At 38.3% G+C, this 17577-nt stretch overlaps 1 protein-coding gene across 3 annotated transcripts in view; it reads right to left on the bottom strand.

Moving 5' to 3' along the window:
• Positions 1-17577, bottom strand: part of dclk1a (doublecortin-like kinase 1a) — a 54954-nt gene that overhangs the window by 36921 nt on the left and 456 nt on the right. For all 3 annotated transcript variants that reach the window (XM_046861112.1, XM_046861111.1, XM_046861110.1), the window contains exons 2-3: positions 16903-17275; positions 15404-15750 (exon numbers count right to left, since the gene is read on the bottom strand). In XM_046861112.1, coding sequence (XP_046717068.1) covers positions 15404-15750; positions 16903-17260 — 705 coding nt within the window. In that variant the 5' untranslated portion in view covers positions 17261-17275. The remainder of the gene's footprint in view (positions 1-15403; positions 15751-16902; positions 17276-17577) is intronic.

Genomic DNA, 17577 nt, shown 5'->3' with positions numbered 1-17577 from the left:
GAGGAGGGACATAGTGTTTATCAGTAGAAGAATGCTGAGGATGGAGCCGAAAGAAGGAAGAAACAGTAGCCCATTTTCCACTGGTACCCTGTTGACTAACAATATCTGTGGTGGTTGTTGGTATCCCGGGCCTGGACCAATCTGGTATGAATTTCTGATATATTAAATCATATTTAATTTGGCACGTTTTACACTTGACTTCCTAACGCAACCCTCCCCATTTATCCGGGCTTGGGACAGGCACTAAGAGTGCCAACAGGCTACCAGTGGAAAATTGCGCTACTGTTGGCTGAAGGAGTAGAAGGAGAGGAAAAAGACGACTACAGAGACAGCAGGGAAAGAAGTGTAGGACAGTGGATGTTAGGGTTGGTCCTTTAAATGTTGGTACTATGACTGGTAAAGGGAGACAAGTAGCTTGTATGATGGAGCGGAGAAGGTAGATATGTTGTGTGGGAAGGGAGAAGACCAGGAACATTGGATTTGGGTCTAAACTGTTTTTTTCGTGGTGTGGTAGGTATGGCTTTAAGTAGAGGAATGTGGAAGAGTAGATGGTGGTAGATTTTGCTAAAAGGACGAAAATGGCAGTGGTGAACACTTATTTTAAGAAGAAGGAGGATCATAGGGTGCACACAGATGGACTATGTTCTATGTAGGAGATGCAACCTGAAGGAGATTGGAGACTGTAGGATGTTGAAAGGGGGCAGTGTAGCTAGACAGCATCGGATGGTGGTCTGTAGGATGGTTTTGGAAGTGAAGAATAAGAGGAGGACAGTGAGGACTGAAAGAAGAATAAGATGGTAAAAACTGAAGGCGAAAGACTGTAGTGTGAGATTCAGAGAAGAGGTCAGACGGGGCTTGGTGGTGGTGAGGAGATGCTGGATGATTGGGCAACTACTGCAGAAATGATAAGGGAGACAGCTAGAAATGTACTTGGTGTGACATCTGGAAATAGAAAGGAAGACAAAGAGACATAGTGGTGGAATGAGGAATTGCAAGAAAGCATAAGGAGAAAGAGGTTGGCAAAACAGAATTGGGCTTGACAAAGAGATGAGAAAAGTAGACAGGAGTACAAGAAGATGCGGCAGCAGGTAAAGAGGGATGTGGCAAAAAGTAAGGGATGTGGCAAAAAGTAAGAAAAAGTCATATGTATGCGAAGTTGGACACTAAGGAAGGAGAAACAGATTTATACAGATGTGTTGAGAAGATGAAGGGAGTATTTTGAGCAGCTGATGAATGAAGAAAATGAGAGAGAAAGAAGGTTGGATGGTGTGGAGATGGTGGAAGCTGGAAGTGGATAGGATTGATAAGGAGGAAGTGAGAGCAGTGTTTAAGAGGATGAAGAGTGGAAAGTCGGTTGAACCAGATGACGTACTGGTAGAAGCATAGAGATGTTTAGGAGAGATGGCAGTGGAGTATTTTTTAGAAGGTGAGAGGATGGCTGAGGAATGGAGAAGGAGTGTGCTGGTACTGATCTTTTGGTACTGACTTGCAGTAACCACAGGGGAATTAAGTTGATCAGTCACACCATGAACTTATGGGACAGAGTAGTAGAAGCCAGGCTGAGAAAAGTGGTGACCATCTGTGAGCAACAGTATGGTTTCATGCAGAGGAAGAGCACCACAGACGCATTATTTGCTTTGAGAATGTTAATCAAAAAGTATGGAGAAGGTCAGAAGGAGTTGCATTGTGTGTTTGTGGATTTAGAGAAAGCGTATCACAGGGTGCAGAGAGAGGAGTTGTGGAAGAATGAAGAATGAGGAAGTCATGAGGAAGTATGAGGAAGTCAGGTGTGTCAGAGAAGTATGTGAGGGTGGTGCAGGACATGTATGAGGACAGTGTGACAGCAGTGAAGTGTGCAGTTGGAACAACAGACTGGTTCAAGGGGGAGGTTGGACTGCATCAAGGATCAGCTCTGAGCCCTTTCCTGTTTGCAGTGATGATGGACAGGTTGACAGACGAGGTCAGACAGGAGTCTCCATGGACTATAATGTTTGCAGATGATATTGTGATTTGTGGTGAGAGTAAGGAGCTGGTTGAGAAGAGCCTGGAGAGCTCTGGAGAGAAGGGGAATGAAAGTCAGTAGGAGTAAGACAGAGTACATGTGTGTGAATTAAAGGGAGGGCAGTGAAGTGGTGCGGTTGCAGGCAGAAGAGGTGGAGGAGTTTAGGTACCTGGGGTCAACAGTGCAAAGTAATGAAGAGTGAGTTAGAGAAGTGAAGAAAAGAGTGCAGGCAGGGTGGAGTGGGTGGAGAAGAGTGGCAGGAGTGATTTGTGATAGAAGGGTATCTGCAAGAGTGAAAGGGAAAGTTTTTGAGACTGTGGTGAGACCTGCGATGGTGTATGGCAGGGGTCTCCAATCTTTTCCAGAAAGGGCCAGTGTGGGTGCAGGTTTTCATTCCAACCAAGCAAGTCCACACCAAATTCTACCTGTTCAAATCTAATGATCTTCATTTTCAATGACTATCAGGTGTGACCACTGATTGGTTGTAATGAAAACCTGCACCCACACTGGCCCTTTCTGGAAAAGATTGGAGACCCCTGGTGTATGGTTTAGAGACAGTGGTATTAACTATAAGACAGGAGGTGGAGCTGGAGGTAGCAGAGCTGAAAATGTTGAGGTTTTCGTTGGGAGTGACGAGGATATACAGCAGGGGTGGCCAACCCGCGGCTCGCGAGCCGCATGCGGCTCTTTGGTTGGTTTCATGCGGCTCTTATTTCATTGCCTTTAGAATTGAATTTTCATTTCGGTGCAATCCTAAAATATTATCGTTGGTGTGGCCCTCTGACACAATTCAGGTTTCTCATGTGGCCCCTTGTAAAAATTAATTGCCCACCCCTGCGGTATATTCATCTCACGCACATGCGCATTTGACGAAAATACCATATTGAACTCAAGCGAAGTGAACACGCACATAAAAAAAAGAACCCACAAACAAAGTCTGTGTTTTCTACCCTGAAACACGTGAAATCAAAGCATTGATCTGTTCTGACTGACCCCCATGTGAAAGAATTGCTTCGAGAAGCAACAACGGAATACGAGGCAGATTTGAAGGGGATTGTTCAAGGCAAGGAATGCCAAAAGTCCCACTAAGTAACATGCACAGTAAAAGAAAAACGCTATTGTAAATTATTATATTTTTGTTTGTAGACTTGGTTAAACTAAGAGTTTGTGTGTGAGACACAATGGTCATTGTTGAAAATGACTGTCCTGTGGTCTTAAACCTGTAGGAGTCAATTTTTGTCATTATGTTGGTGTGTGACATTTACAATAAATCTGGCTAAGCAGAGGTGTGTGTGTGTGTAAGAGGAATGGATGGGTGATGTTCATGTGTGCACATGTGTATGATGTGGCTCTTTGCGGAAACACAGTAAAAAATGTGGCTCTCGGTCTCTGACTGGTTGGCCACCCCTGATATACAGGATTAGAAATAAGTTTATTAGAGGGACAGTGCATGTAGGACGTTTTGGAGACAAGGTGAGGGAGGCTCAATTTAAAGGTAATTTAAATGATGCTGCTATGCAGTGAATGTTCTAAAATACCTATTAGTGTAAAGCTGACTATTCATATGAGCTCAGTATAAATGCTTGTGACACAGAATACACATGCAGCAAAAAATCCCTTTAAAAAATCAATTACATGAACACTGAGGCAATGAAGAACTGATTACATGCACAATGACAAAAAAGTATTAAAAAGTCTATAAATATCATGAGGGACAAGTTAGCATATTCATAAATGACGAAAAATTGGATTTTAGCTTTCAGGCACCTTAATATATAATATAAATACTGTATATAAATATATATATATATATATATATATATATATATATATATATATATATATATATATATATATATATATATATATATATATATAATTAGCTTAGGAAAAAAATCGCATACACTTAGAAACACATTGTTATACAACCTTTGTTCAGTATCCACTGCAGGGAAACTGGATGCTCCAGACTGGTGCATAAAATTAAATAAACAACAAACTGCAAACTTACAATAGGTTCCAAGAAGAAAAAACTTCAGTATCTTAAAAAAGCCAAACAACAATCACAACTTAGGTCAATGAAAGCAGAATGCATATCATGCAAGATGAAAAGATGTGTCAGATGTGCAGATATACCTGACAATTTAGAAGAACTAAAAAAGTGCAAAATTATGGCTGTTTTATGGAGAGACTAACAGAGAGTACATAGAGTAGAAATCCAATGGAAAATACTAAAGCGACTGAAAAGTAGAACTGATTGTCATTTATAAACATTTACAGTCATGCAGACACAATTTATAGTAAAAAGCAAGATATACATGTGGTTAGAAGCAATAAAAATTATTTGGATGTGAAAGCATTTTTTCAAAATACACTTAATACATTAACTGTCTTGGCTTAAACTCTGGGTTTAAAACTGAACTCTCCATGGTGCTGAATTTCATACTGAATTTTCAGGCTGAATTTTCACCTCCATACAAAAGTACCATCACACCACTTTGAATGTGAAAATGGTACCCAGTACCCAAAAATTTGATGATTATGATTTGAAACTGCTGCATAATAATTACATAAACAGGATGTGCTTCTTGATTGTGCTTGATGTGCTTCTTATTACTTCCTGTCATTATTAGTACTAATACTTGTTAAATACTAGTGCTATCTCTAGTGCTATATATATCAACTAATGAACACTCTAACTGGTAGAGGTACTTTAACAGATCACTCACTGAGGGCTTAACAGATTGCTTATAATTTGAGGTATACAAAGTCTTAGGAACAAGCAGGAATGGCATCAAGTTGTTGCATTAAATTTACAAAGAATATAAACCGGTCAATGACCTTAAAGTAACACTGATGTGTGCATTAAACTGGTAACAAGACACTTCTGTTTCTTTATACTATTTGATGAACTAGATCTGATATAGAAATGACTTGATTTCATGGTATCCCCCAGTCCAGAGCTGAGTAGTTTGGAATTCAAGAGCACAATCATTACATATAATTTTTCCCATTGGGCTTCTGTTCAGCACATCTTAAATTTCAAGGCTATGTTATATACTGGTCAAAGAATAGGTAAACCTTCTCGGGTTAGCCATTGTGAGAGAAGCGAGAAGTAATTAGCATGATGAAGAGAGGTAAAGCAGTCACACTAAGCAGATTCATGCCAAGACAAACACTCATCCACCAGCCCACGGCCATGTGGAGTCCCACTAGCAGCTTTGTATGTATGTAGGCACATGTGTAGGTGTGGGGACCTCATTGACGTAAGTGGGTTACATATTGTGCCAAATAAAATGTGCTTGTTTGTCTGAAAGTGTGCGTGTGTGTGTTTGTGGGAATGTGTAGAGTAGAGGGGGAAAACAATGTAATATAACCGAAGACTGCATAAGCATCATACTTGCATGTGAATTCTTCATAGACAAATGGGAATAAGCAGTTTGCACTTCTGCCCACTTTTAAATTTTTCAATATGAAATCCACACACACTTACATACATACATACATATGAACACTCATATATACACACACACACACAAAGTGTGCCGCTCCTCTAAGTGATTATCCAAAAGTTATTTACTAAACCTCAGGGATGTGCCCATCTGTTGTTTCTGTCTTTTTATACAGTTACTGATATAAGATCTTTATATCCAGTATTATCCTATATGCCATACTGACTCTATACTGAGGGAGCTTGCTGTCAGCTTTTGCTGCTAATTTGTTCCAAGCATTAAATGTGTTATAACAATGTGTGCCTAATGACTTGTTTCTTGTGTTTAGTGCTATACAAAAAAAAAATAATTAAGTTGAGTTAATTGAGTTGTTCCCATTTGTCTAATTTATCAGATCAAAGACAGACCAAGATAGTCAACCAGGAGATATCAGTGAGTCCTGGTTCTGCCACAGGGTCTCTATCCAATGTATGATACAGCTAAAGAGAGTGCCAAACAGGAACCAGCAACTGGACTCTATTACATGTCCAATAACACTTAACATGTGAAATGCAGATATCTATCACATAATGTCACTACTATCTTTACCTGCTAAAGTAGGCCCAATAAACAACAAACTGACTAGAAGATAAGTTGCATAACATCTAAATTACATAAGATTGTCTGTGTGCCAGATTCAGGAGAGGTTTAAGTTTCTTTTTCATCATTGCAATGATGCTACAGTGGTGACGAAAGAAAGACAAAAAAAGCTCATGACGCACTATTGCCTTCACTCTCATTCTTTTTGTTCCCCTCTCTCCCTCGCTACTTTTTCTTTAATATTCCTGTTATCTTACACACTCAATCTCTTTATGTTCTTGTTTCACTCTACTTATTAATGTAGAATTTATAGCAGTAGGGATGTGTTAATTTTTTTTATGAAGCACATAATTAGACATCACTATGACAAGAAGTATGACACAATATGACACTGTGTCATATTAAATACATAGTTGACATCAAAATGGATCTAATCAGGACAATACAAAATAAAAAAAATAGTAGTATGCCAATTTGTTTTTGTGTGTGTCTGTATGTTTGTATTGATCTCTATCCTCAACCCACTCACTCAGCCGCTGCATTTCTATGAATTTATAGTCACTCCTAGTGTTGCCAAGTTCATAGTTACCATTTTCTAGTTCAGTTTGATTAAACTTATGTATTATACCTACACAGTCTCAGTGTGACTGGCTTATAAATTCCAGCACAGTTTGAACAATGTAACATTTTATTCTCATAAAAATGCTCTGCATAGTTTGTTGAACCATAACGAGATTAATAAAATAAGATAAACTGAGACAAACAGTCTGCTCCCCTATTTGACCCCCAAACACACACACACACACACACACACACACACACACACACACACACACACACACACGTTCTGAGTAAATATACAGTACATTATACATTTTGAATCATCAGTAGATTCTTATTGCATTCATTCATTTTGGATCAGAACATTTGGGGTCGCATGTCCACCAACCTCTGAAAATAAAGGTTTAGCCCCTTCCCATTAATCTAATCTAACACTAATTTAAGACTATTTATACTTATTATACATTTTTAGTTAATGAAAGTGGCTCTACACATATGTCAGAAAACCCAGACATAGTCAAAGTGACAGCTTGTAGTGTTACATTGGTTTACAAAGTAATTCAATCCTTAGTATGTTATGTTTTCAGTTACTAGATTTGCTAGCAATTGCTAATGCATCCATGAGGAGAAACACACAAATTCAAACACATTATTTATAGAGAATGTAAGAGAGAAAGTCACTGGCTAGCAAGCCCCCACCTGGCAGCAATGACTCAGCAAAACAATTGCAACAGGTTGTTCATAGCTTGCTTAGACTCAGGCAGTCTGTGGAAAATATTCTTACTCATTGTGCATTCTTACTCAGACTGCATTTTGAAACACTATACAAGAAAAACCTATTTTTTGTAATTCTTTTTAGCTTTTTTCAAAATATTTTCAGTAAATGTTGCATAGCCAATGTGGGAGAGCGTATGAGTTCGGGAAAGGAATGCCATGACAGGACAGGTTATAAGGCAATGAAGTTTCTTTATTTAGAATTCTCCTTTTATTTTCTGGTGCTCAGTGCCTCAATCACACATCTCTGGCACGCGCACGCACGCGCACACACACACACATCCTCGCACTCCTCTTTAAATGCCCCCTCCGATCACTTAAGGAGAGAGAACACTCATTAAACATTATTTGCTTCAGGTGAGGCAATCCTGTGTCTACCTGCTCCCGGTTTCGCCCTCCATTCACAAACCGGCGCTCAGCCACACCCCCGCTGCCACAGCCACCAAATTGTTTATTAAGATATTTTCCCTGCTCTTTTTATAAGCCATTACCTGAACAAAATATTTTTTTTTACCTACCCCACTAAATGCTGTGTACAGGGCTGTGTAGCCACAGAGCAGTCAGGATGCCCATGCTGACCCCTGTCCTTCTCCAAAAACAGAAGTACGCATTAGCATCAGAATTGTGCCATGAAGCAATAGCAGAATGTGGCATGGCCTGATGATATACATTTTCATTTGGATCATGTGGATGGCCATGTGATAAACTGGGAAAATCAAATCACGGGGATGCATTATGGGAAGAAGACAAGCCGGCAGAGCCAGTGTGATGCTCTTGCCAATGATTTGTTGGGAATCCTTGGGTCCTGGCCTTTATGTGGCTGTTACTTTAAAATTAATCACCTACCTGAACATAGCTGCAGACCAAGTACACCTCTTCATGGTAATGGTATTCCCTAATGGCAGTGGCCTCTTTCCACAGAACAATGAGCCATTTCACACTGCAAATGTTCAGGAATGATTAACAACAGTGGTGGCCCTACCTAAAAACATTCTGATGCCAGATACCACAACATACCCTGCAAAGGCCATGCCTTGACAGGCCAGAGCTGTTTTGGCAGCACAATGGAGATCTACACAATGTGGCAGGTTGCTTTGCTGTTGTGGCAAATCTGTTTATATAACCAATGTCTAATATGTGTTGAAATGTTTGGTTCATTTTTGCTGGAATTAATACAGTTCTGTACTTGAGCTGATACTGTGTCTGAATATGCACATATCACATGAATATCACTATTCTGTATACAGCACTCCATTAGAACAGCTTTATGTCTTTATGATAGAGAAGTATTGGAGGAAAAACGTGTGCTTATGTCTTACAACATAAACACATTAACAAGGTTTATAGTTCTCGTTTTGAATTTTAATGTGTATGTTAAAAAAAATTTAAATTTTTTCTTAGTGCAGTTAATTTGTAGAATTTCATTTCTTTTTGATCATCGAATTGCAGAAAGCATTTAGTTTGATAAAAGAGTGAACTATTAAGTTTTCTTTTTTTATCTTAACCTAAGGATGAAAACCAGGATATAAACATATCTGCTTACCAAAAAGAACTTCTAAGAAGAATGAGCTGCTATGTTTGTCTTTCTTACAAAGGATAATATTAATCGAAGGCTGAAGAAGGAGGGATTGACACAGCAGGCCACTGGGTGCCATACTTAGGGGAAGATGTGTTATAGGTACTGTAAGAACCTGACTAATTACAATACAATTTAGTGAAGACCATGAATCAGCATTTCCTCTAAAGGCTTATTAGGGAAACTGTGTTTGTTTGTGTGTGTGTGTGTGTGTGTGTGTGTGTGTGTGTGTGTGTGTGTGTGTGTGTGTGTGTGTTTTGTTTATCTAAAGCCATTTTCCTGTACCTAAACAGAAGCTTATAGGATAAGAATAGATGATCCAGAGCTGTGTTCTAAGCCATTTGCCCCATTTCTATCTCAGCCCAGGTTGACACAGCCCTCTACAGCCATACACAAACCGCTACTCCTAGTGATGTCATCAAAGCTCCGCTCTGTTCCTAAGCAACTGTACCACACGGGCACAGAGCCTGTAGGAGGTGGTGTATCAATTTTAGAGATCATAAGGGAACAGTATAGAGTGCTAAAAATAGCATATGAAAAAACTTAATTAGAGAAGCCTCACTGTGAGCAGACTGAATGTACTTATTCTCAGCCTGCCAGTTAGATGAGCCTTGAGTTTTCAGAAAAATGTGTGTCCACTAGGTCAAGCACTTGATATGTGTCAGTAGTGTTATTGTGAGTAATTGAGAGAGAGAGCAAGAGTGGGGGGTATTTCAACACTTGTGGCATAGCTGTTCCACTAGAATGCTTTATTGGGCTTTAACCGAGCTGACAGATTTTCATTATTTATTTGAGCACTGTTCTCTTTCTCTCCCTGTCTGAAACAGGAGAAGGGTCACTGAATCCATCTGCTCAGTCTGCTCTGACATCACTGTGCCACTTAACAATCTGAACAACATCACAAGCATTCGGAGTACCTTACAACCCATATTTAACTACAAATAGTTGTGAACAGTGTAAAGTAGTGCAAAGTAAAGAGAATATATAATTTCTGTTTTTAAAACAACTAGAAAAACATCCAAGATTTCTGAATTTGCTTAGTGTAAATCAAACAATTTTACAGCATACAGGAACGTATGCTGCCTGCCTATATTTTGCAATGTTGTTTTATAACTGTTGACACCACATTTAATTTGTTCACAAAAAATTGTTCTTTTAAAAAAAATAGACACAAGACCAGTGTTGGGCAGTAACGCGTTACTAGTACCAAAGTTACTTTTGACAGTAACTAATACTTTAACACGTTTTAAAATTAAGTAACTCTGTTATCGTTACCGTATGGTGCATTTCCCGTTACTTTTTTAAATGAATGAATTTCGGCTGAAGTGTAAACTACAGTCTAACCTGTTTACAGCAGAGACGCATTGTAGGATTGGTGGATGAACCACTGTAAACACGAAGAAGACGCACTGTGGGCGTGTCTCCGTTTATTCAGGTTGAGACGAGAGCAAGACGAGTTTCTCAAAGTGGAAATATGCTCATTATTTCACTTTAGTTAAGTATAAAGACAAAAACTTCTCAGTCAAATGTAAGCTGTGTCTTTCTGGTTTGAAGGTCGTATCTACTGCGATAGCAGCACCTCCAGAAACTCCATGCCTCGATGAAGCTAGAAGCTAGAAGCTAACCCAGTGTTATGTTCTACATTGTTGATAGTTTTCATACTTAAGCTGTTAAGAGCTCAATACAACAGCTTTTATGATGCAGAAGCCACTTTAGTTTTTGATTCTAAATATATTATTCAGCTTGTTTTGTTATTTATTTCAGAAATACTTGTGATGTATTCAGTTTGTGCTGGTCTGACTTTAATAAAAGTGTTTATAAATTACTTTGTGTTTAAGTCAGTTTTGTGTTTGTATAGACCATAACGCATAAAAGGGCATTAATGGAAACATTAAAGAACGTTCTTTAAAAAAGTAACTAAAAATTTACTTTTAACAGTAATGCATTACTTTCTGGTGTAAGTAATCAACAAAGTAACTGAGTTACTTTTTGAATGAAGTAACGAGTATCTGTAACTAGTTACTATTTTTAGTAACTAGCACAACACTGCACAAGACTATGTGTGAGCAGAACATAGTCTTGTGCAGTGTTTGCTAGTTACTAAAAAATAGTAAAATTTGTCAACATGCCGGACTTCCACTGGTCAAGCCATTGTAACATATTTTAATTTGTTACACTGGCTTGACCAGTGGAAGTCCGGCATGTTGACAAATAACCAATTATGAAACATTTTGGCATCCCTCACATAAAATAATTAATACAAACTCTTCTTATTACACAATGTATTTCAACTGTCAATTTGAATCTGATCTTGAACCACTTTGTTGTATAATCAGTGGTCACCATCTGTATCCAAGCTAACACAGCAGGTGAATACTATCCCTGGGACACCACCACCAAACACCACCAAAACAACATCCATGCATGTATAAACATATATACAATAGTATAAATATAACACAACAGCAGCATGAGTCCATACAAGTTTGTAATAAAGCATTTGTAGAAGTAATTTTTATAAAGTAAAAATCATAAAGGTAAATTGAATGCATTAATAAATTAGTAGTTATTAACTAATCATTAGTAGTGCTTATGAATGTAATGTCATTATTTGTCTTTTAAAGCTCTTTTACAGATGGTTGATTTGTATTCCAAGTAACAAGTCTGATTCTACAAACGCATAATAACCAATGTTACACTAATGCAGAGGCGCCCAAACAATTTATACCAAACTGTATTATATTAAAATTAAAGTTGACATGGTTTCCCTCATTTATGATTAACAATTATACGTAAGTAAACAAACAAACAAATAAATAGAAAATATTACTCAGTAATCTGCTTAACTAATTAAGTTCTAGTTCAATTAACCTTATATCATATAGCATAATGAAAACCTAGAAACAATCCCATTTATAGTTAAATATAGGTCAATGCCTAATACACATTTTCAAGCTATCAGCAATACAGACATTTGCTTGTAATTTCAGTGACCTTTAACAAGATATAGGGAGCTGCTGCTTATTTTTCCAAAAGTTCAAGTTTATCAGACTGAAAGTCTGCTCACAAAGGGGGGTATTGCAAAAGTTTTCTCATTTAAAAATGAAACAGAATTTTTTTTTTTTTTTAAATAAAGATCTGTGTTAATGGCATTTTTCTTTATTTCCTATTTCTTTTTTCTTTTTCTCACATATGCCATGGCAGGCCAAATTAAAGGTCTCCGTGAGCCAGGTTTGCTCCCTGTTGCTCCCTGGGCCCAAGTTTCTCTGCACTAATAGATTTGAGTACCCAAGTAAAGAAACTTATTGAAAGTTAGTGTTACTAAACACCAAAAGATATTGTTAATTGTTTGACAATGCAACAGGAATCAGAATATTGCCTTGGTCTACTCTTCAAACACCTTATTATGCAACAACGTGACACCACAAGAGACTGAGATCTACTGTAAGACCCAGAAACCCAGTTCTGCCTCTGATTGACAAGATTTGAGGTAGGGACATACTGTCATCCCACACAATGTCAGACATGTTACACATACAGAAATTCAAATATAGATAACAGCATGTAAGGTATTCCTGGGGATAGTACAGTTTTGTATATTCTGTTTATTTGCAAAACCTCTTAAACACAACACAGTAGTGCATAAAATATATTCAGTCAGAAACAGAGCTTACTACTGTAGACAGATTTCACTGTTTGTCTCAAATCCCCAAAGACATTTCCTGAATAATTCGAATTCTAATCTTAAAAGGAATAACATAGAAGCCTCTTATGAATGTAAACCTCTCACACAGTATGCATACATAGTATCTACCCTCCATCGTATATTAAGCATTAATATTCCAGTGACATTCCAGCACATTTTTATTTATTTTATTGATATTTTTCTTTGAATCAATATTTGCACTAATCTGCCACATACCTGCACCCTTGTGCATTCATGCTATTACCCAATCACATGGCAGCAGTGTGATAATAGCCAGACTTATAAGGGGGCCAGAGAACATATGTAGGGGGGAGAGAACAAAAAACGGCCTAAATCCAAAAAAATTGATAAATGCACAGGAACATTGTCAGGCTGGAACATATTTGTGCCCTAAAAGAAAATCTTAATGCTGCAGCATACAAAGACATTTTAGAACAGTGTGTGGTTCCGGCTTTATAGCAAAAATATGGGGAAGAATCACATATTTCTCTAATGATCATGTGTCCACAAACCTTTGTCACTATTACCACTTTGTATCATCAAGATGAATTTGGGCATCAAAGCATTGTCTTTTAACAATTTATATTAAGAAGCAAAACCAGTGAACAATAAGAAAAGATATATACATACATATACATATAATGCTTTTATAACTGTTTTGAAGCCAATAATGTTTTCTGACACTTACCAAACACTTTATTAGGAACACTATAGTAATACTAAGTAGTTGCTATCAAAACACACCGATTCCTTAATGCATGAATTCCACAAGAGCTAAACAAAATTCAATGTTGATTTAATGACTTCACACTTTCCTACTGACTTTTCAGGTGCACTTTCATGTTGCAAACCTCCTTTTCTACAACATCCCACAGGATCTATTCTATTTTGGATTCAAATCCAGTGACTAGGTAGGCCACTGAAGAACATTGCACTCACTGTACATAAAAAAACATTTGAGATGACTTTTGCTTTGAGCCACTGTGCATAATCATGCAGGAAGAAGCCATTAGAAGATTGTGGCCATGGCCAAATAATCAGCAATAATACTTAAACAAGTTGTGACTGTCAAGCGATGATTAATTGGTATTAAAGGGCCCAAAGCATGCCAAGAAAGCTTTCCTCATAGACTCTGTGTGCCTAGAATCTGTGCACCTCAGCAGAAATTCAGATTCTTTAGACTATGTTATGTTTTTCAGTGTCCAGTTTTGGTCACTGCAGCCCCAGTTTTCTGTTCTTGGCTGACAGAAGTGGAACCTGAATTGGTCTTCTGCTGTTGTCGCTGATCTGCCTCATGGTTTGGCATACTGCGCTGAGATGCTTTTATGCTTACCGCATTTGTACAGAGTTATTATGTGAGTAAGTAACTTTCTGGCAATTTTATTTTTTTCAGGCTTCCCAACTGGACAATACCATATTAAACACAATCCAATAATCGTAAATCACACTATACAACAATGAACAGCAGGAAAACATTTCAGAATGTACAACATTTTAAACCTTCAGGCAGATATGTTAAAACAGCAGAAGCTATGTCATCAAGTTCCACTTATATCAGGGAATTTCTAATGTGAGCCAATATTTTAATACACTATTAATTGCATACTGTATGTCTAAGATTGTGTAAGTCAAGAAGCATTTTTAAGTATGTTTTCTCTCTGATAAAAAAAATATATATCGATTTCACAGATGTTGTTAGAGCAGCATCAATTAGTAGCAAAAACAACAAAGACAGATCACATCTGTGAACAAACTAATTGGTGTTTGAGGAACATTTGCCAGATTGTGCGAGTTCTCTTGCACATTTACTGAATCTGAGATGTACATGCTGACAGTGAGGGAGTGGAAACAGACAGTTAGAGACAGTGAGAAAAAAATTGAGAATACGTGAGTGTAGAAATGAGACAGTGTTTGTGTGTGTTCACAGATGTGTGAAGGTTAAAAGCGGTGGGTGGAATTTAAAAGAAGCATAGATTTGGAGCTATTTCTGTCTGTTTGGTGCAAGTGGATGGCATATTTGGAGTTTGTGTGGGCTCAAGCAAAGGTTTTCATTCATGTCTCCTACTTGAGGTAAGTTATAGGCTTACCACCTGCTTTGTTCCACCCACTTGGCTGGTCCTTTCATATATTTATTATTATTTGCTATTTAAATGGCTTATCCTCATCAGGCTGCAGTGGATCCAGAAATGAAAACTGGACACATACAAAATCCCTCCTATGAGTAATTTTAAGTCAGCCAATCCACCTACTAGCATTCAATCCACCTACCAATAGCCAATCCACCTACTAGCATTCAATCCACCTACCAATAGCCAATCCACCTACTAGCATTCAATCCACCTACCAATAGCCAATACACGTACTAACATTTAAGCCACCTACCAAAGCCAATCGAGCTACTAAAAGCCAATCTACCCATTAATCGCCAATCCACCTACCATTTTTAGGAGGTGGGAGAGAAGAGGATAAGCTAAAGGAAAGCCTCTGAATCACAGAGAGAACAAACAAAATTCCACATACAGTGACCTGACCTGAGAATCAAAACAGGGACACTAGAGCTGTGGGGCAGCAATTCTTTCCACCGTATCATTATTTCCACTGATGATATTATGTAGAACTTTGATTTGTTGTTCACTTTGTTTATACCACTTTAGACATCGATTCGTGCACACTGATGCAAGAAATATCCAAGCTATCAGAGAGAGAGATATGTTTAGTCAAAAGCAATTACAGAATGGAGGAGCCTGTCATACCTGTTTTCCTTCAACCGTGTAAATCCTCTTGACAAAACCAGAATCAAGCTTGATGGTGTCTGTGATATCATTGAGGACATGCTCAAATGAATGGGCTGTCTTTTTGTTAAGCAGAATCCGAACAGCCTTGCGGGGCTTCACACCACTGCGTATGATGGTGACCAGCTTAGGCCTGATGAAGTCTTTGCTCTCTTTGGATTCAAGGGGCCCCAGTTTAGAGCTGGAGAGGGAGGGGAGGCATTTGGTGGATGCAGAGGCTTTCACATTCACAGACCAGTTGGGGTTGATGTTTTTCATGTAATCAAACTTTTTAAAAGCTTCAATAGAGCCACATACATAACTCTCTCCTGAAAACATAAATAAAAAAACATTTTTAATTTAGGGTAACATAGAAGGTGACATGATATATAAATTATGTACTTCAAAAAAGTCTTCTAGAGAAAAAGAGCTGCAATAAAAATCAGTATGACTAAACTCATTTTTGGTGGTTAGAATTCGATGGAACTAATCAAATATATCACTGGTATAAATCTGAATATTGGTGTTAAACTATTACTCAATATTGCAAGGGTCAACACAGAGTGTCACTGACCTTAGTCTAGCAGTTTACTATTTTATCATCAAATTTATGCTAAATTACAGGAAAAACCTTAGTGACTATAGTGTCACCATGAGCCCCTAATGTAGTTTCACTGTGCCATGCTACTGATTTTATGGACTTATTTATGGTTGATTTACTTATATATGGACTTGTTTTCTAAAACCACAGTGGAGGAATAAATACCATGCTCTCAAAATATTCTATTGTTGTTTAATGGCTGTAGACAAGAACGTTGTTTAACATGGATGTTAAATCTCCAATAAATGTTCAACTGAGTTAAAATCTCTTTATCTAGGTCAGAATATAAACAAGGGGTGTTACGTTTTAGAAATGGTTCAGCACAAAAACCAAACAAATTCCCTAATCAAGGTATGGGGAAAAAGGAAGACACATTTAGACAAATTATTTTAAGATACACTTAATTGGGAAATATTTTGTATTAGAATTAATATCATTGTAAAATGTCAGTCAAGGTCATTTCATATGTATGGAATTGTGAATGGAGATGTTATAAAATATGTCTTGGAGATCGGAGTAAATGTGGGCTGTTATCCATACTTACACCGTTTATTATGTACAGTAGATCAGGTTTAATCTTATTTCCAGTGACATTTTATTAGATATACTTAAACAGGTGAAAAAAATGAAAGTTGTATGAATAAACCATTAATTTATTAACTGGCCAGGGTTAGTTTTATGGAGTCCCCTATTCACTGAGGGTTGTGGTAGAAGGAAGCAGAAATTTTTGAAAAACATTATTATATGAAAAGCTCTTGTTTACCTGTTTATACAAATGTGGTGTACCCATATAAATGGCAACATAAGTTTTGAAAGGATGATATTCGGGAAAGATGGTGACCGATAGTGAGAGATAGTTTATCACAGTCATTTCCCTCACCTTCCAGCAGCTGATCGATGCTGGTTATCTTCCTCGAGCCATCGACGCTGTAGATGACGCGCACGCCCTGTGGCAGGTGCACGTTGTCGGTGAGCGCGCGCGTCAGCTCGGCCAGCAGCGCGTCCAGCGTGCGGAAGCGCTCGGCGGACACGGCGCACAGCAGGCCGGGGAAGTACCGGTCTCCATTCCGGTAAAAGCGAACCTTCCGGGCCCGCTTCTCCGAGCTGAGCGCCTTCAGAGTGCGCGTGCGGTACAGGCTGCAGTGCGCGCTGTGGGCGGGGCTTGGGACGCCGTTGGCTCGCGAGCCGCACCGGTCCTTCCTCTCGACTTTATCTCGCGCGTCGAAGTGCTCGTCCATTTCCGCCGGCAAGAGCTGAAAGAGAAGAGAAAAACGAGAATGAATTGATGTAAACGGAACACCACGCGTGTTTAACGGAAATCGATGCGGATCCTCTCTCGGGCGGAAAATAACTTTTTCCACAACTGTCTTTCAGGCTGCAAGTCGGACCGTCTAATAGATTTAAGCCTAATCGAACCACGACTTCTGTATCTTACATTACTGATATAACCTATTAATCTACACGTTTCTATATAATATTTACACAGGAACAACAGCTGGTCAAAATTCCCCCTTTCGACAAACCTACGTATGTTTATTATATCGCATCCTACACA

This window comes from Silurus meridionalis, chromosome 11 (genome assembly GCF_014805685.1).
Source record: "Silurus meridionalis isolate SWU-2019-XX chromosome 11, ASM1480568v1, whole genome shotgun sequence".
NCBI classification, from domain to species: domain Eukaryota; kingdom Metazoa; phylum Chordata; class Actinopteri; order Siluriformes; family Siluridae; genus Silurus; species Silurus meridionalis.
Note: the sequence above shows the minus strand (reverse complement) of the source record. Positions and strands in the feature narration are given on the sequence as shown.